At 44.5% G+C, this 21,321-nt stretch overlaps 1 protein-coding gene across 1 annotated transcript in view; it reads right to left on the reverse strand.

The window, feature by feature from the left end:
* Positions 1–21,321, reverse strand: part of CSMD1 (CUB and Sushi multiple domains 1) — a 1,446,416-nt gene that overhangs the window by 199,057 nt on the left and 1,226,038 nt on the right. Inside the window, exons 36-37 of the mRNA XM_084811779.1 lie at positions 17,716–17,812; positions 16,295–16,399 (exon numbers count right to left, since the gene is read on the reverse strand). Coding sequence (XP_084667905.1) covers positions 16,295–16,399; positions 17,716–17,812 — 202 coding nt within the window. The remainder of the gene's footprint in view (positions 1–16,294; positions 16,400–17,715; positions 17,813–21,321) is intronic.

Here is a 21,321-nt window from a genome sequence, read left to right on the forward strand (position 1 = left end):
TCCCTAATGCCTATGCCATAGGCTAGTGAGTGAGTTTCTAAAAGGTACAGGGGGTTGATTTTTGGTGACAGCAGTTAATGTTTTTTAGAGTTGAGACAACCTTGTGGCACAAGGTTCCTAGGGATGTAGGTTACATTTGTTCAGTTTGTGTTTTCATGCAAACTTACCTGATTTCACACCAGTTCAAACCAAAACTCAGTCATCCTTTGAAATTCACACTTCTCCAAATTTTGCAATGAAGTTCTCCAATTTAAAAAAATGTACAAAATTTGTACTTTGGGGAAAACAACATTCAAAAATGAATTGTACTGGAAAATGGCTTCCAAAAATGTGCATATTAGGCCAAATGAATGTATTAAGAGTAGGGATGTATGAAACTCCCTCCCCGACGTCCAGTCTGGTGGTGGGGTTCACAGCAGGGAAATCTGAGCCACTTGGGGCCTGCAAATTTCCCCAGAGCCTTACTGCATCCATCAGATTTTGCAGGGTGGCTCTCCTCCGTTCTAAATGTTGTGATGGGCTAATGATGACTGCAGGACAATTATAGCTGTAAACTGTGTAGTTTACAGCATTTGTGGCCATAAAGCACTTCCTTCTATGTAAATTGTGGCATAAATGGCTGCAGTGTTTACACAGAAGGAAGCGCTTTATGGCCGCAAATGCTATAAACGATTGTCCTGCAATTGGCTAATGGTGGCTACCATTAGCCTATTGTGACGTTTAGAATAGGGATGTACAAAACACCTACCTTGCTCCATTCCGGGGCATCCACGGTGGGGGGGAGGCACTCTGTCCCCTCTCCCAGAATCCTCCCTGGCCAGCTCCGCTCCGCGGTGACTCTGCAGAGCTGCTGGCCAGGGCCAGCCACAGCTGGAATTCTGGCTGCTGCCAGGCCGCTACGCCGGCCGCCATTTGCGTGGCTGCCAAGCCGTGATAGGCTACATAAATACACAGGTAGCCTATTACAGCAAAGACCAGGGGCGCAAATGGCATAGCAGCTGCCATTTGCGCCCCTGCTCTTTGCTGTGATATAGGCTACTTAAGTATTTACGTAGCCTATCACGAAGAAGGGCAGCCACGCAAATGGCGGCCGCTACGATGGCTGCCATTTGCGGCTGTAGCAGCCTGGCAGTGGTTGGGAGACCAGCCAGAGCCGCCGCCACTGCATCCGCCGCTGGAGCCGCTGCATCCGCCGCCAGGTGCGCTCCGTCCTGGGGGGATTCCGCGGGGTGGCGGTGGAGGAGGCCATTCCGCCACGGATTCCGGGGGAGAATTCTGGAGTCCGTGGTGGAATTCTCTGACATCCCTAGTTTAGAATGGACTGGAGGACAGCTGTCCCATGGGGAATCCAGCAGACCCATAGGTGAGTAGAGCTAGTCCACTGCAGACTTCGCAGGTCAGATTCTTGAGAATCTGGCCTTATTTGAGTCTGCAGCAGATTTTTCTGCCATCACCTAATTAGAAGAAATCTACACAAAAATGCTTATGAATTTTCATGCAAATTTGAAAAAAATATGTCAAAGTTCTTGACAAAGTGAATTTAAGAATGGAGAAATTCTATAAGTTTGAGATGAACTGAATTTAAGACTGGAAAAATGAGGAACTGAGAGAAACCAAAATCCATGCATTCGTCCATCCCTTTTAAAAGAGAACAGTGATGGTCAAACCTTAAGTATTTCTTCCATATTTGGTGACTAGCGGCGGGATAATCTATGTGGTTGTTCTTCCAAAAGCATCAAAGTGCAATTTTACCAATACTGCAGATGAAATTTCTCAGACATCTAGTTCTTGAAATTGAAATTTGCTTAACAGATAGATATATAAAACACACTAGTACAATAATGTATAGTGGAACTACTTCAAAATGCTGATCACAGGCTCTGATATAGACAGGAACAAAACATTGTTTTAGCTAGGGATGAAGAGATTCTTACACCATTTGTTTTGAACTAACTACAGTATACACAGATGTATTTTTTAGAAAAGCAGTATCAATGTATATTAAAAAATACAGTTTGTCTTGTGAACTCTTGATTTCCTTCAGTTTGCTTTTATTCTGACAGATTAAAATTTGAGAACTTTAATGAACTCCTGGTAGAGTTTGTTGCTCTTTTGACTCAAGCATTTAGTTAATTCTTCCATTAATCTAAATGGGCTTTTCTACAGCTAATGATTCCTTGTAGCACAGAAAATAACCTGATGATATGGTTGATTTCTTACATCAAAGAATAGCTGTCAGTCAAACTAGCAATAGAGATAGCATCATTATTGCAACTAATAATGGAATTCTAAAGAAAACCACAAGACAATGTTTATTCTTTTTTGAAACAATATACACCATATTAAACATTATAATTAAGTGATTCTCTTACATTATACACCCTCAGGACTTAAGAGCTGGTGTAACACATAGCTATTGGTATGAGATTCAAATCCCAGCACAGAATGAATGTCTATCTCACGAGGGGTGAAGATATGCTTTAGAAAGCCTTTGGTAAATCAGTGCTCTCTTAGCCACAGCCCTGCATCTGCAAAATGGACAGAACTGTACTCTGATGTCTAACATATCAGTTGTTAGACTATTATCATTCACTCTCTTCCTCATCAAAGAATGTTTCCCCATCTATTCTAGGGATGTACGGATTCCCCACCATCCATTCTGGTGGGGAATCCGCTAGGGATGGCGGAGAATTTCTCCACGAATCTCCGGAAGGCCAAATGCCAACGCATTCGGCCCCCTGAAATTGGTGGTGAAATTCTCCGCCCCCAGCCACCCTGGGATGGGACTTATCTCCTTCGAATGTCCCTCTTGGCGGCGGGTCCCGGCGGCGTTTTGGCGGCGTTTTGGCGGGGGCGGCAGCCGGTCTTCTGACCGGCTGCCGCCACCGCCATTTCAAAGTAAAGTAAAAAAACAACAACACACACACGTGATGGGCTACTTAACGATTTATGTAGCCTATCACGGCTAGATTTTCAAAGTCAGCCGTGATAGGCTACGTAAATCTTTACGTAGCCTATCATGGGTGGATTTGGAAAAAAAAAAGCGCGTACACAAATGGCGGTGCCTATGGGCACCGCCATTTGCATTCCTTATTTGGGCACGGGTAGTCTACATAAAGATTTACGTAGACTACGGAGAAAATAAGGGCAACGCAAATAGCGTTGCCCTTATTTTCGCCGTAGTCTACATAAATCTTTACATAGACTAGCTGGGCCCAAATAAGGAACACAAATGGCGGCGCCCATGGATGCCGCCATTTGCGTACGTGCTTTTTTTTTTCCAAAGCCACCCATGATAGGCTACGTAAAGATTTACGTAGCCTATCCCAGCTGACTTTGAAAATCTAGCTGTGATAGGCTATGTTAATCATTACGTAGCCTATCACAGGTTTTTTTTTTTCACTTTTTCTTTCGCGGCCGGGGAGACGGGGTGCCTCCTCCCCGGCCTGAATTTCGGCCGGGCGAAGCGGGAAGCCTCCCCCCCGGCCTGAAGTTCGGCCAGGCGAGGCAGGAAGCCTCCCCCCCCCCGGCCTGAACTTCAGGGGGAGAGCAGCGAAGCGCCTCCCCCCCACCGCGAAAAGCTGCGAGACCAGGTAACTGACTTTTCGTGCACCCCTAGCCATGATAGGCTACGTAAGTATTTATGTAGCCTATCACAGCTAACACAGGGACGCCATTTGCGTCCCTGCAGAGGCCGTGATAGGCCATGTAAATATACACGTAGCTGCCTCCATTTGCGTCCCTGCCTATTGCTGTGATAGGCTACGTATATATTTACGTAGCCTATCACGGCAAAAGACAGGGGCACAAATGGCAGTGGCTACAGTGGCTGCCATTTGCATTCCTGCCTATTGCTGTGATAGGCTACGTATATATTTACGTAGCCTATCATGGCAAAAGACAGGGACGCAAATGGTGGCGGCTACGGCAGCCGCCATTTGCATCTCTTCGTAGCCCATTTGCATCTCTTCGTAGCCCATTTGCATCTCTTCGTAGCACCATTTGCATCTCTTCGTAGCCAGTGGCTCCGTGGAGTCACTGCAGAGCGGAGCCAGCTGGGGAGAATTTCAGGGGGAGGAATGGAGCGCCTCCCCCCCACTGCGACTGACTCCAGACGAAATGGTGAGTCAATTTCGTACATCCCTATTTACGGATTTCTTTTTGTGATTATTTTTGTAAAATCTGCTGTTCAGCGGACAAAAGAAAAAGGGTCCATGTGAGCTCCAGTCCAGGATGACAAGGCCGCCCCGTTCCAAGAAGGATTCCACCAACAGGATTTGTCAGAATTCAGTCCCAGTAAAAATTCATGTAGAATTCTCTGACATCCCTAATCTATTCTCAGACATTCTATGTCCATTTCATATCTTGTATTTCATATCAGAACCAGAGCTCAAATTACAGGAGGACCAGAGTGAGGGCCAAAACACAGATTTCTTTGAAGACAATTTGGCAATATAAACTGCAGGCACAAGACCCTGATCTGGACTGGGATCAAAGACAGGGAAAGGAATAAATTTTCCTGAAACACCCCCTCCTCTCCCAGCTAGGGTCCCAATCCAGATTAGAATCTCTAAACCCACTACAGAATAAAATGGAAAAACACAGTTGCTAGTTTTCTGGAACAGTCACTGTTTCTAGATTTGGGTAGGGATGGCGGAGAATTTCTCCCCGAAACTTCGGGGGGCCGAGCGCCAACGTGTTCGGCCCCCCAAACAAGTTTTGGGGAGAAATTCTCCGCACCCCCCCACCCCCCGCACCCCCCCGGGACGGGACTTACCTTTGCCGAATGTCCCTCCCGGCGGAGGATCCGACCGGCGGTTCAGCAGGTGTTCGTCCGGGGCGGGAGCGGCAGCCAGTCTTTCGACCGGCTGCCGCCCCCGCCATTCCAATAAAAGAAAAAACAAACGCCCCCGTGATAGGCTACGTGACGATTAACGTAGCCTATCACGGCTAGATTTGCAAAGTCAGCCATGATACGCTACGTAAATCGTCACGTAGCCTATCACGGGTGACTTAAAAAAAAAAAAAAAAGCACGTACGGATAATGGCGGCCCCCATACGGAGCCACCATTCCCATTCCTTATTTGGTCGCTGTAGTCTATGTAAAGATTTACGTAGACTACGGCGACCAAATAAGGAATGCAAATGGCGGCTCCCTATGGGGGCCGCCATTATCCGTACGTGCTTTTTTTTTTTTTTAGTCACCCGTGATAGGCTACGTGACGATTTACGTAGCCTTTTCAGCTCTTTGCGTTGCCCTTATTTTCGCCATAGTCTACGTAAAGATTTACGTAGACTACAGCGACCAAATAAGGAATGCGAATGGCGGCTCCCTATGGGGGCCGCCATTTGCATACGTGCTTTTTTTTTTTTTAAAGTCACCCGTGATAGGCTACGTGACGATTTACGTAGCCTATCACAGCTGACTTTGCAGATCTAGCTGTGATAGGCTACATTAATTGTCACGTAGCCTATCACGGGGGCATTTTTTTTTAACTTTTAATTTCGCGGCCGGGCAAGGCGAGGTGCCTCCTCCCCGGCCTGAATTTTGGCCGGGCGAGGCGGGAAGCCTTCCCCCGGCCTGAACTTCGTGGGGGGAGCAGTGAAGCGCCTCCCCCCCACCGCGAAAAGCTGCGAGACCAGGTAAGTGACTTTCGTGCACCCCTAGATTTGGGTACATTGTCTGCAAATGCACTTATGAAATACAATGGCCATATTCCACTTGGAAGAAAAGGCAATACCCATCTGAAACTTATTTTATTAAAATGTTATTGTAGCACAACTTTTCAGCGACATATTAGCAACAACAAAATAGCTCAGTATAAGCTTAAATATGGAGAGAGGTATATTGAGTCCACATTCAGAATAAAGAAGTGAAACACTGGACACTGGGTTAACTAGGGCCACAACTTTATTGACTTTACAATGAATGAGATCTGCAATAGATCAAAATGTGCAAGCATTTTGTTAAGGCAGGAGAAGGTACTACTTCCCGCTCTGACTAGGTGAGGGTCAGCCAGTAGCTTACTGCATGCTTCCTTCTCTATGGCCACCATTTTTGGGTGTTGAGGGAAGTCCTGCTGAATCACACTCCCTGAGCCCCAAGACTTTGAGAGTGTGAGCCATCCAAGCCCAGCGGCATTCCTTTCCTTGTCCCCCATAGTTCTGAGTGGCAGGTTTCAGCAGTAGGAATGGATGAATCTGTCAGTTTCAGTTTCTCCCAGTTTCTCTTTTTTCCAGTCTTAGATTTAATTTTTATCATTATTTATATGCATTTTATAGATTTTTTTTTAAATTGAAAATAGAACTGCAAAATTTGGAGGAGTGTGACTTTTGGAGGATAACTTAGTTTCATTTTGCATAGTATTTCAGAAGTGCAAATTTCGATAAGTTCATATGAAAATGTGAACTGAAGAAATTTCTCTCCCCCCCCCATCCCTACGCAGGAATTCCCTTTGGGCCCCGGCAGGTGAGGTCCCCAATTACTAAGTCTTAATTCTCCTAGCACTGCCCTGGTGTAGTGACCAATTGTGCTATTCTGATTAAATGCACCACACTAACGGCCCAATTTTTGCTCAAGTTAAGCATTACAAAAAGGGAAAAGTCACACCCTTCCCGTATTTGATTGATGGGACCTCCCCCCTGCCCCAGTCCATTATGCAACCAGCGTGTGCTTGTCCTGCATACCAGTGGGACCAAGAAAATTCTGATTAAGCCTGTGGGGAACAGTGATGGAGTTAAATAGGTTACCCCAAAGCCCTGCCCTTGTGCTAGCTATGTGCAGATGTGCAGATGCAGACACATAGCTAGGTCTTCTGCTTACTGTCCAGAGCTGGACACTACACCACCTTCCCCTTGCAACACCATGGGGTTTGAGTGGAAGGGGCAGATTAATATAACCCAAATATCTCCTGGTACAAATGCAACCAAAGTAGATACAGATATTTCTCCTGTCAGGAGCACCCTAGCTTCCTCTTGCAGTCCCCTCCAATAGCCAACTCAGGAGACAGACGACAAGGATTCTTTCTGAGGCTTTATTCCTTTATTCCTTTATGACTCTTTCAGATACTAATCACTAGCGACTAAGCAAGGAACAGCACTGGGGAAAGATAGCAGTGTAGCCTAAGCTCCAGGTAAGGCAGTTGGTCCACATTTGAAGGGGAACCACGGGAAGACTCTGAACTTATGGGCTATGGAGAGATCCTCCCTCTTTCACTTGGGTCTTCGGGATGCAACCGTTGTTTGAGCGCCAAATGAGCACTACGCCTCCTTTTGGCACCCTCCATCTGTCATCGCTCCCTGTGTCTGTGCCAAGGGTTCAGCAAGCCCCCCTCCAGCGCTCTCTCGCTGCCAGGGTCACTATCTATCCTAGGAATGCTGGCAGGAGGAATCTCTGCCAGCTGCTGTGCTTGTGAGAGATGAGCGTGATCCTCTCCCATGGATTGCTGTTCTCCCTCAGAATCAGAACTGCTCTGGGGCTCTATGGGCTCAGTTTCCACCCTGACATCTCCCTCCATCTTTATCAACAGAGTCATTTATTCTATTCAAAACACACAAGCAAATTAGCATCAGTCAAAGGAACCTGATGCTCCATCTTGCACTGCTGCTGCTGTGTATTCTGGACCACTTTCTGTGTAGCCAGCTGCTCGGTTATATTATTATAATCTACCCACAGTGCAATTATTTTGCTTACATAGTGATGCTAAAAAGCTATTAAGTTCTAGAGGGTTGTTTGTTTACAGAGGTCGAGCAATCTGAAAGTGAAATAATCTTTGTCAGAAACAGGCAGTGCTGTCTAGCACCCTGATGTTAAGCATTTTAATTGGGTGCCACTGGTTTCAGTGAGGCTTACTTTCATGTAAATGTATTTTGGACTGGAATGTTAAGACTACAGATGCAATCCAAGATAAGTTGGTGATTGCTCTAACAGTACATTACCAAATTATGCTCACAAGACATAGACTTGGATCCTGACTTGGACCAAAGGGTGGGAGCTTCCCCTCAGCAGTTATATTCATGGGACACTCCACCAGAAGAAGGATTTTCACCAATTCCCTCTTCTTCAGCTGCCCCTTGTAACCTCCCCAATCTTTTCCAGAGGTTTGGGGATCCCTCTGGAACAGTGTGTGGGTGGTGCAGGGGCCTTCCCAGAGGGAAGATGAAATTGCTTTCCCCCTCTTTCCTCCAGCAGAAGTTTCTACCAGATCACTCTCACTTTTGTGGATGGAAGGAGCTTCATTCCTTTTCATAGTAACACTAACATAGCTTGCAAAACAAAGCAAAACAAATGAAAGACTGATAAAATTCCATCAGTGACTCACTGACTGAAGAAAGAGTGGGAGTAGAGATGTATGAGAATTTCAGTTCAGTTCTCAGTTCACTCAAAAATGCCACAATTTCTATCTCATACATGAATGGGACTGCATTTTACCCCCAAATGTTCACAAATTCCTGAAGCTGACATCACGTTCATGAAATGTCTACTCAGAAAATGTACAACTTTCTCAAAATGCACAGATTCTTCAAACTGTGCAACTTCCTCAAAATTTTAAATCACCCATGCTTTAGTCTACAGGGGAAATATGTGCAATTTTGGAAATTAGTGCAAATATTGGAATTGTTTACGGAACTTGCATGTTCAGTAGGTGTTTGTTTTGTGCTATTTCCCCATTCACACAAAATGAACAGCAACTGCAAACATGAGCACAAATCAAGGAGAGAGCAGCGAGCTGATATTTAGAGAATCTTGCCGAGTTTGAACATTGCTTGTTCACCCATCCCTAAGTGGGACCTCCTTTCCACATCCTGGAAAAACACTCACATCAAAATAAGGAAACAATTTGCCAAGGAAGTCCTCTAGATTCCTTCTAATTTGGAACCCTTGTCTAATTTACAAAGAAATTAATAAGGAACTTGCAAAACAAGCCCCCAGATTTTACTTTTGTGAGAAAGATGCTTATCACATCAGGGCTGATTCTAAATTGGTTGAACAGACATGAAGTGCTGGAAAAATCAATGCGAATTGTATTTCAGTTTAATTTAAAATATTGCAATAAGTTACTTTAATAGTTGTTCTGCTAACTTATGTTATTACTTTAAATTGCATTTCAATAATTGAGTATAACTGGAAATTAATAATAATGCAGTTGTAAAAAAGCATTTATTGGGAGAGGGATAACCTTTATAACTTATAAGAGCTGTCATTATTTATCATTATTTATGAAGAGCTATCACTGCTTGTGGTACTTTTACAAACAGCATACACAAAATTTAGAGTGGTAGGCGGCAATATTGCAACCGAAACTCTCCCCATGACCTGAGTTCGATCCCAGCAGAAGCCGGGTCTCAGGTAGCCTGGCTCAGGTAGACTCAGCCTTCCATCCTTCCAAGGTCGGTAAAATGAGTACCCAGCTTGCTGGGGAAAGGTAGTCATGACTGAGGAAGGCAATGGCAACCCACCCCGCTACAGTCTGCCATGAAAATGCCAGCGCAAGCAGCGTCCCTGTAGGAGTCAGTAATGACCCGGTGCTTGCACAAAAGGAACGTTCCCTTCCCTTCCCTTCCCTTCCCTTCCCTTCCCTTCCCTTCCCTTCAACAAAGGGTCAGTTAGAAAAGGGAGAGAGTAGACAGAATAGGAATGCATGGGAGAGACAGAGCTTAGGAGTGCATTTATAATTTCAGCAGAAACTATTTTGAAATCCAAAAAGTTGGGAACAAATTCAACAGCTGTGTTCTGTACTTTGGGAAGTACAGGCATATATCTTATTATTCAACAGCTGTGTTCCAAAATTATGGAAATTATGTTTTGTGCTAACAATAGCTTAGAAATCCATATGATAGTTGGAGCTTCTAGATGTAGAACAGGCAAACCACGGTTTAGAGCAGCTTGTCTTCTTCTGTTTCCTATATGCTTAGGGACTCAGATTCATAGGTCCAAGAGTTCATTCCCATCTCCATGGTACAGGAGCTCTTGAAGCAGAACAATGGGCCTAACTGTGGTTTGCCAGTGGTCTATGAATTCAGACATTACAGCCCTCAGCCCAATTTCAAAAGCCATCTGCAAGCAATCAGTTCAGACCTCTTGAAAGGGTGAACTGTACCTTTCCCAGCAGTGCCCTGGGTGGGAAGGGAGGGAGAGATATTGGGGGAAGGAGAGGGAGAGAAAGAGAGAGAGAAGGCAACAGAAGAAAGAGAGAGGGAGAAAAGGGTGGCTTTGCCCACCATTTGATTCAGCCTACCCACTACCAGCAAGCAGCCCGTCAGATTACCCTTGAGAGGCTGTAGTCCCCAACAGAAAAAAAGGTTCCCTATGTAAATCTTTACATAGACTACTGGGACCAAATAAGGAATGCAAATGGCGGCACCCATATGCCGCCGCCATTTGCGTACGCGCTTTTTTTTTTTTTCAAAGTCACCTGTGATAGGCTACATAACAATTTACGTAGCCTATCACGGCTGACTGTGGAAATCTAGCCGTGATAGACTACGTTAATCGTTACATAGCCTATCACGGGGTTGTTGTTTTTTTTAACACTTTACCTTGTAATGGCAGCGGCGGCAGCCGGTCGGCAGCCACCCCCGCCCCCGACGAAAGGCCGACAAACCGCTGCCGGGACCCGCCGCCGGGAGGGACATTCGCCAAAGGTAAGTCCCATCCTGGGGGGGCGGGGGGGCAGAGAATTTCACCGCCAATTTCGGGGGGCCGAATGTGTTGGTGCTCAGCCCCCCGAAGATTCGGGGAGAAATTCTCCGCCATCCCTACATGCAAGACATGAGAGCAATAGCTCTCATCTGTGCGGTAGTTATCCAGCAACTGGTATTCAAAGGTGTGCTGATTTTGTTCCTGGAGGTAGCAAGTAGCAATTGATAGCCTTAAATTTGTACAACCCCCCTTTAAAGTCTCCACTTTTAATGTGGTGGCCATCAACACATTCTGTGGCAGCAAATTTCTTAGTCTGCAACTCTTTTGTCAAGTGTTGAACTGCAGCCTAGTGTTATGTTTGTTAAAGGAAGCCAGAAGGCTTGGCCTAACTTTGGGAATAACAGGTAGCATCAATAGTCAGCTACAGAGATTAGCAACTGGGTTAGTTAAATCATGTCCAGAGCACAACATCTGCAGGTATTTCTAAAATATATCATAAGTAGCAGCCTCTCAAATCACATCCGGTAGAAATAAGATACACAAACTCATCTGGTACAATCAATAAATTACTCTTCTTCATATAATTTACAAAAAGCTTTGCATACAAATAGAAATAAATATTGGAATTGAACCACCAAATAAAGATACCCTGTGGCTGATGGCTGGTTCTGAATATTTATCATCAGCTGGAAATCTGGCCTTTCCAAAAATTTGTACCCATTAACATTCTAGAAAAGTGATTACTCCAATTATAAGTATTACTATTGATGCTTATCGGTGTATTTGCTTGTTTGTGGGTGCTCGTTAAAAGGAGATGAATATCAACATTAAGGGAATATTTGGTATCTTATTAGCATACTCTAATAAGACTGAATCTCACAGAAAATGTTTATTGCCCTTCTACAAGGCACCATAATGTTTGCATAGTCAAATACAAAGATGTTTTGGGAATCAAACCTTTGTCAAGCCATTTATCAGAGTAAAATTCCATATCTCTATACAACCTAAAATGCTGAGAGTTGCCGCTGTAATGATGATCTCTAAGTAATATGGATGACTTACTGATGCACATACTTATGCAAAGAAGACACCACTATCCTATATTGATATTTTTTTAGAATTTGAAAAGGACATAAATGCCTACATGTAACGGGAAAGCACAAAATTTTCCTCAATTGCGAGCTGAGATGGGGTAATAAAGAAACAGACACAAGTGCTTGGATTAAAAAAAGGGGAGACATTTGTTGAAACATCTGCAAAGGGGAAACTTAGGATGGGCACTGACTGTACCAGCAGCTAGCTGGCACTTTTATGGGTAAAAACTGAGTCCCAGTACTGGGAAAAAGGTGGAATATAAATATAATAATAATAATAATAATAATAATAATAATAATGGTAATAATGGTAATAATAATAATACATACCCAGCCTGAGGAGTGGTGTAACAGCATCGCCGCCCCTCCGGACTGCCCCTTCTGGGGGAGGTAGACCTTCCCCTGCCACCCCCTCCCGGGCCGCAAAGCTCCTGGGTGACTGAGATGATTCAGTCTCCCAGGCAACCCTTATCCCCCCCACTGAGCCGCAAAACCCGTTCGGGAGGCCTCAGGCATCACCTGTCATCATGAGGTGCCTCTGAATGCTCACCATCCCTAAGCTCATTCTCCTTTGCCCGTCCTGGCTGCCATTTGTAATATGACCTAGACTGAGAAAGAATTAGACCAAATTTACCTAAAGGACACGCCCAACCCCATTAACAGTGTGAAGTAGGCAAAAAGATGCACGGCCCAGGCCAATCGCACTGTGAGCCAAAAATTCCTACTTGGCCTCGAACAGGGCAACCAGTCGGCACTAGGGGTGTACGAAAACCCCTTACCTGGAGTCCGCTGGGGGGTCTGTGGGGGGGAGGCGATCTGGTCCTCCCCCCAGAATCCTCCCCGGCCAGCTCCACTCCACAACAAGTCTGCGGAGCCGCCGGCCACAGCCAGAGTTCTGGCCGCAGCCGGTCTTCGGACACAAATGGCATCTGGCCTAGAGGATGCCATTTGTGTCCCTTCTCCTTCCCATGATAAGCTACATAAATCTTTATGTGATATAGGCTATGTAAATCTTAGGTAGCTTATCACGGTAAGGGGAAGGGACGCAAATGGTGTAACGCACACCATTTGCATCCCTGGTCCTTACCATGATAGGCTACATAAAGATTTATGTAGCCTATCATGGTAAGGGGAAGGGACGCAAATGGCGTCCACTAGGCAGGATGCCATTTGCATCCGAAGACCGGCCGCAGATGGACCCAGACCTGGCGGTGCCAGGTAGGATCCAGCCGGGTTGGACTTCGTGGGGTGGTGGGGTGGGGGTGGTCCATTCCACCACAGACTCCGGGGGGGTGGATTCTAAGAATCTGCCCCCCTGAGTCTGTGGTGGAATTCTCCACATCCCTAGTTGGCACCCTCACTGCTTAAGGGAGGGCGGGAGGGAGCCACGTGAGTGAGAGGCTGTTGGGAGGGGTGCAGGGCCTCTCCAGCCCCTCACTTTCCCAATGGTGCCACGGGGTTCCACCAATGGCAGCCCACCACATCTGCTCACCCCACCCACCTGCAATGCCCACCCCCACAGCCAGGTAAGCCAGATGTGGGGGTAGGGCATTTATCAAATCTCAGAAATCAACTGCCTTTCATCAGCAAGAATTAGGGATGTTGGAGAAATCTGCCACAGACTCCCCCCGGAGTCCATGGAACAACGGCCTCCCCCCCCCACCCCCTGAAATCCCCCTGGGGCAGACCTACCTGGCAGCGGATGCGGCGGCGAATGCGGTGGTGAATGCAGTGGCTCCGGCTTGTCTTCTGGCTGCTGCTGGGCTGCTGCGGCCGCAAATGGTGGCCGTCGTAGCGGCCGCCATTTGTGTGGCTGCATTAAGCCATGATAGGCTACGTAAATACTTACGTAGACTATCACAGCAATGAGCAGGGGCACAAATGGCGGCCTCTACACCATTTGCGCCCCTGCTCTTTGCCATGATAGGCTATGTAAGTATTTATGTAGCCTATCATGGCAAAAGGCAGGGACGCAAATGGCAGCTGCTACGACGGCCGCCATTTGTGGCCGCAGCAGCCCGGCAGTGGCCAGAAGTCTGGCTGCAGCTGGCCCTGGCTGGTGGCTCCACGGCCTTGCCGTGCAGCGGAGCTGGCTGGGGAGGATTCCTGGGGGAGGGACGGAGCGCCTCCCCCCCCACTGTGGATCCCCGGAATGGAACAAGGTAAGGGATTCGTATATCTCTAGCAAGAATATCATAGTTTAATGTTTAAAGTCTAGTCCAGACTACATAGAATTGTAAACAAGATGAGGGCTGAAATTTATCACAAAATATTGGGACGGGAGTTTGCATAAACTGTTGGAGAATTTCAACTGCATCCCCAAGAATATTTGGAAAATGTTTCCCCCCATGTCTCTGCCCCCTAATAGGATGGATAATTTCAGGCACAACTGTGGATCTAGTTTTAATAGTCTTTAATATTCTTTTATTACTGTTGTTGAAGTAGGGATGGCAGAGAATTCCACCACGGATCACGGTGAGGCCAAATGCCAGTGCATTTGGCCCCCCCGAACTCCGTGGCGGAACGGCCAGCCCCCCCTCGCCCCCCCGCGGATCCCCCCCGGGACGAGACTCACCTGGGGCAAATCTTCCGCGTGGCGGCGGCTGCTGCAGCAGCGGCGGCTGCAGCGGCCGGTCTTCCGACCGGCTGCCGCTGCCGCCATTTCCACTCTGGTAAAAAAAAAAAGAAAGAAAGAAAGAGAAAGACGTGATAGGCTACATAAAGATTTACGTAGCCTATCATGGCTGGGTGGGTAAAAACAACAACAACCGCATACGCAAATGGCGGCGGCTACGGCCGCCGCCATTTGCCTTCCTTATTTTTGCCCTCTTAATCTACGTAAATATTTACATAGACTATGACGGCAAAAATCAAGGGGAACGCAAATAGCGTAGCGGGTGCTATTTGCGTCCCTTTTTGATTCCCTGTTTTAGCCTACGTAAATATTTACGTAGGCTAAAACAGGGAATCAAAAAGGGATGCAAATATCGCCCGCTACGCTATTTGCGTTCCCCTTGATTTTCGCCATCATAGTCTACGTAAATATTTACGTAGACTAAGACGGCCAAAAATAAGGAACGCAAATGCGGTGGCCATTTTTTTTTTACCCAGAGCCCTCCGCGGCCAGAAATCTGGCTGCGGACGGCTCTGGCCTGGCCGGGCCTGGCTGGCTGCTCCGCGGAGCTGCCGCGGAGCACAGCCGGCCTCGGAGGATTCCGGGGGGGGATGAACGGAGTGCCTCCCCCCCGGCGAGGATTCCGGGGGGAGGGACGGAATGCCCCCCCATCAACATAATCCGCGAACAGGTAAACCGTAAGTGACTTTCATACATCCCTATGTTGAAGGAAGAAATGGCCCCTAATCTTTCCATTCCTCCTCTGTTGGCCCATTACTTCCTTTATCCACCAATAAGAACTAACAATATAGTTTCATTCACTTGTAACTGGAAATTTCTGAGAAATGTTATTTCCTGAACTTCTGGAGAATTCTGCCCTCTCCTAGACATTATCCAGCAAAATGTCTTGGCCTTCTGCCAAATAGGATAGAGAATTTTCGGAGATGTGCACATTTTAAAAAAACACCTGGTAATGAATTTCCTCAAAGTTTGTACATAAAATGGCATAAAATACACTTGCTTCCTGATCCAAGTACATGTAGCAAAAAAACCCTACTTAATTCACCATGTTAGAAGAAGAACCACCAGAATAATTAGCATTCCAACAGTGCTTTAACATATTTTAAAATGCTTCACATATGTTAAGTAGTTATAATATTTATCCTTAAACTTTTGTTTTTAAATATGTAGTAAACTATCTTGTGAATTATGATTTAAAGGTAGGATGTACATATTTTAAATAAAAAATAAATAAATAACTCCATAACATAGCACCCCAATCCTTTATTTTTCAAGGAACTTATACCTACATAACATGGCGGCATTCTTGTTAACAAAACACTTTTTATATCCCTACCCCCACCACACAGCACTTTAAAGAAAAAGTGAGACATTTAAAATATGATAATTATCTGCATAATTATTGACTTGAACAACATTTCAAAAACTGTATGCAAAGAATTTTCTTTCAGAGATTAATAATTCTGGTTTTGATGTTATATTATCTCTTTCCGAAGAGCTTTGCTATGAAACCTTGATCTATGAATCCTTGATCAGTTGTAATGCTGAATATTTGTTAAGAGTTGAATTCCTAGCCCATTTGTACCAATTTGCTCCTGAATCCTTTAAAAGATTTTCCCATTTCATATATGGATATGACACACACAGAAATTGTGTGTGTGTATATATACACACACGTGTGCGCATGCGCGCGCGCGCGCACACACACACACACACAAATCAACCAATATATAGAATAGTTGCATAAAACAAACATTTATCCATGTCACAACAAAATATATCACTACATAAATAAATATAAATAAAGTGGGGGGAAGTCAATGCAATGGAGGAGGATGTGAAATTATGAAGCGAAGGAGTTTAAAGCAGCATGGTATGAATTCTATCACACTAAGGAGTGCAGTGCCAATAAAGAAATCTTACTTTTGTATTCCAGGTGAAAACCAGCAGCTGCCACACTAATGTCAGAGTGAAAATGCAAGTACAGTTGATTGGAGGTGCTGTTCAACAATGCTGGCACTGTGGTACCTGCCAAATGTATAGGATAAACATAATTCATGGCATGTTCTATGCAATATAGTCACTTTAAACGAAACAAAATGTAAGCAAAGCTTTTTTTACAGAGTGAATGTAACAAGCATATCTGGTGCTACAGTTTTGTGTACACTTTCCTCGAAGTAAGCTCCACTGAGCTCAATAAAACTTACTCCCCATAGGACTGGGCTGCACATCTCTCATCTTTCATGTACTGACTATAAACAGCATTAATTTTAGTCTGATATAGATCTGTCCCAGATTTTTTTCTCAGACTTCCAGATAAGATTTGAGGAAACTTAACCTTAGTTAGAACACGGAATTACATGTACTCACAGTTTCAGAATCAAACTGATCTTTCCTATATAGCCTTTTTGACTTCAATGGGATTATTCTTCACATAAACAGAATGTGCAGGATTTGAAGTGAAAATGTAAAACAAATGCAACATTCAGAATAAAGGAACCAGTTGCAAAGCAGAAAGATTTACTTTCAGTGCATTGGAGAAGTAGTTTAGTTATACTGTTTTATATATGATTTTGGCAGCTAAGCTATACTTTTAATATAATCTGCAAACTGCTGTGGGTAATTTTTTTCCAGCAACTCTGCTACTGCATTATAAACATGAATCTTAGTTGCAAGTTGCTTGCAGGATGAATCTATTGCACAACTGTTTTGCCACATGCCAATCTCTGCATGGATATATCCAATTCCACATTTTCAGCAACTACCAATCTGATGATGATGGTGGTGGTTGTGGTGATGATGATGACTGTGATTTTTTAACCTGCCTTCCAGGGCGCACTGCCCTCACAAGGTGGCTTACAATTCTACAAAAACACAAACATACAATTAAACACACACAGCAGCTACTAAATTTTAAGCACCAAATGCAGCCTGGAACAATTGAGTCTTCAGGGTTTGGGTTGTTTTTTTGATGCCAGCAGAGATGAACCCATACTAGGGAGGGAGTTCCAAAGAAGTGGGGCCACCACTGAGAAAGCCTCTTCCCTACCCACCAGCTTAATAGTTCTTGCTGGTGGGCCAGAAAGTAGGGCTCTGACGCTGATGTTACAGACATAGTTTGGTATGATCAAAGGCACGTAATAGTAACAACAATAACAACAGTAATACTTACACTTACATATCACTTTATAGTGCCCAAAGCATTTCACATTCATAATCATTACAATATTCCTTAGTGAGGTGTTAGGAAAGAGCTTGCAAACACACACACACACACAGAGTGATGTTTCAATTTACTGCATCTACCTTCTGGCCACTACAAGGCAATATGGATTTATACATACCTGAAAAGCTCCCAAGCCTTGGTGCTGTCATGTCACCACCATCATAGATTTCAAGAGAGTCCCAGTTATGTTCAGTGGCAAAGCTTATGACCTGGATCTGTGAAAGCAATGTCACTGAGTGTTCATTAAACAGAATAGTTATATATGTTTTCAGAAATAGAGACGGGAAGACAAAAAAACCAGCAATGAACTTGACAGCAAACACAGCAATATAAATTACACAGACACTGTCCTCACAATATTGTGCATGGTCCTACTTGTAGAGTGCCATCAAAAAGAACCTACTCAGAATGGAATCATATATCATCAAGAGGGGAGGAATTGAGCTTACTAGGAACACAGTTGTGAGCTAAAACTTGACCTTTAGTGCTATGTTTCCAAAAATAACAGTGAATTCTCTCAGAGCTGAGCTACATGATCAGCAGACGGACATGATGTATTTGTTCCTGAACTGTATTACTAGACCGCAGATGAGGGACAATATGTTTGAATGTGTTACCCAATTTAAACTGCCTGCACATATGAATCTAGACTGTCAGGAGGAGCTTCGTTCGAACCGTTCTCCGTCACAGGAGGAAGATTCAGGCACGCAACCTTCCACTTTGATGTAGTACAGTCCAAAAACAGGTACGGTACAAAACTCTGCTGAATAGCTTGCCTCCAAGTAAGGATGATGTGGTACAAATATCAGATGATTACGAAGGTAGAAAGGGGGTTGGAAGAAGAAAAAGAGGAAGACAAAAAAGGCAACACAACATCAGGCTCCCCCAAAAATATTTTTGCAAGGTAGGATTACACTTAGGCACTCCAATCGAGCCTCCTGCCTGTGCTCCAGTGCACATACAGGATAGTATTCAACTAGTGTCCCTCTTCCAATGGAAGACATCTATCAGCGGAATGGAAAGGATTCAATTTTCAGCATTTCCCTCTAGTGCCTGCAGCCCCCTGCAACCGTACAAAATCTGCTTCAGAAGAACCCCAACCCTCCAGAGTAGATGGGGGGTGGTGGCATAGGAAGCTGCAGGAAGGAGGTGTAACTAAAAACTGCCAATGTCCCAGTTTTGCCAGCTGATGATTTCCACTGGCAAAGGGACCCTAGTTCAATACCACCTAAAGGTCCTTGTGCATCAAGTCTATTTCTTACAATGGGTGTGAGACGGTTGCACCCATAAATGAATATACTAATGGATGTGAGTTTCCTCTATTGAACAAGGCAACTTTTGTGGGCAGCAAAAATGTACACCAGTAGGAAATCACAGGATTTGGCAAATGTATAAAGGGCCTCACTTTTGGTTTGTTTTTGTTTTTTTAAACACCTTAATGAAAATATTATAAAACTTTCAAAAGAATAGTATTTTGATGTCTTTGGTTTATGATTTTCTTTTGGTGTTTTTGCATACAGAACAAGAGGTTCAGATGTGGAAGAACCAGCAGCCAAATTTGGTTGAGCCTTGAACCTCACCATGGATCTTCATTCTTCACTCATTACGTAGTGGATATGTCATCATGTGGCAAGCACTGTGATGTTCACAAACACATGTGATGTCTACAGAGCACGTGGTTAAAGTAGCTGTGGCCAATCACAGGTCCCAAGTGAATGTGCCCAACCAACAGTCCCCCTGTGTTTGTAGATGCATATCTCTGTGAAGCAGCATTGACCAACTGCAACCAGGCCACTGTCTCTCAACCTTGCCTACCTCACAGGGTTCATGGCTATTGCAAATAAAATTGGCAAGGACATGTGTATTGTAAAGTACATTGAGCCTTTGGAATATGGCAGAACCCCCGCCCCACCCCCGAAAAAAGCCCAAGTATTAGTTAAAACTTTTCAGGAGGCTCTGAGCTTTTCCTTCTAAAAACACCTACAGGGACAGGCAAGCTGTACTAAAGTGAATCAGAATTTTAAAAACATGAAAGTACAATGCAGAGCTGAGCTTTTGGTTTCACTTTTGCTGTTATTCAAAAGCACCTCCATATTTCAATGTGCTGTTAATAGCCCATGTGACAGTTGGCAAGGATGGGGGCAGAACTGTTACCAGTCATGCTGGTGTGGTGTGGGCTTACAAGGATACATAAGGGGACTCTGCCTAAAACGTTGCTCAGACAGATCTAGGAATGAGGTAGGGCGGAGAAATCCTCCATGGACCCCACTTAGGCCGGATTTAAAAGAATCCATCTTCCAGAGTCTGTGGAGGATCGGAAGACTTACCTCTGCCTCCAGAAGGAATCCTCAATGGCTGGAGCCTCCTCACCAGCTGGCTCCGAAGCGCCAGTGATACGGCCGCCATTGCCGTATCGCTGTCTGGGCTGATTGACTGTGGACACAAATGGCGTCCACTATGCCATTTGCGACTGCAAAGGTCTTAGTTTAAGCTAAATGCAGCCGTAACTGGCTGCATTTAGCTTAAACTAAGACCATTTCAGCCGCACATGGCATAGTGGATGCCATTTGCGTCCCTGCTTTTTCACACGATAGGCTAGGATAAGGACCTGGAGGTAAGTATTTCGTACATCCCTAGTCAGAAATCTACTCCATTTGATTTCTCCAGTCTAACTGTATCACTGAAACTGATGCAGACTGGATACATTTTCTGTGATGAAATGTGCACATTTGAAAAGTGTGGAAAGAAAAAGGTGTCCATTACAAAAGGGTGTACATGTCGAGCATATGTATGCACAAACATGCTTTAGTCAATGGGTGGATGTGTTAAAAAAAGGCATACAATTTGAAACAGTTGCACAAAAATTTTAAAGAGAAATACTCCAAAAAATCCATACCGATTTATTTGTGAAAAGAAAAGAAAAGAAAAAGTCAGCACCAAACTGGAATGGAACAGCGCTGGAGTTGGGAAAAGGAAACTGTCCTTGGAAATGGACCTAGCAAATCTGCCCATCAAGAGTTCTAGGCCAGGAGTCTTCCCTGAACTGTGCCAGTAGCTCAAGAGCCACACAGTTCCATGGAGCCTAAAAAGTTGGCATTTTCCACTGTTCTGGGGGCTGAGGTGTCATTGGTATCGCAGGACTTGGTGTTCAGCAAAACATTCCCCCTCATCAAACATGCAAATTCCAACATGAAAATGAAAACTCGCTAACATTCAGCTCAGCTCTAGTGAAATGAGATGCAGCTTCTCCTAATGAGCTTCTTTGAAATCAATCGTTTTTAATTAATTCATATTGCCATGATGTGTATTTAAAACAATATTTAGCTGAATAGAATTTTCTGATATATGTGTGCGTATATATATATATATATATATATATGAGACATATTCTTCACTTTTTCGTTTTAGTAAGAGAGACTTTAAAAAGGGACACCCCTCTTTAAAAAGCATATGATTGTGGAAAAAACTGTTTAAAAGAGTGACTTTGTATTATGGGGCACATTTTCAATTATAATATGTATTTATATAAATATTTAACTCCACAAGTTCAGCTCAAATGCCTCAATAGTAGATTAAAGGAACTAGTTTTAGCTGTTTCTTCTTATTATATATATCACCTCCATCTGAGAGTCAGTCTGTTTTCTTTGGATACTTTAAGCAGAGGTGGCAGTTGTTAAGAAAGAACAAAGATCTATAAAAATTTCATGGCTCCATTCCATTCACG

The sequence above is a fragment of the Heloderma suspectum genome, chromosome 1 (genome assembly GCF_057233095.1).
Source record: "Heloderma suspectum isolate Gila_16-S chromosome 1, 16-S_ref, whole genome shotgun sequence".
NCBI classification, from domain to species: domain Eukaryota; kingdom Metazoa; phylum Chordata; class Lepidosauria; order Squamata; family Helodermatidae; genus Heloderma; species Heloderma suspectum.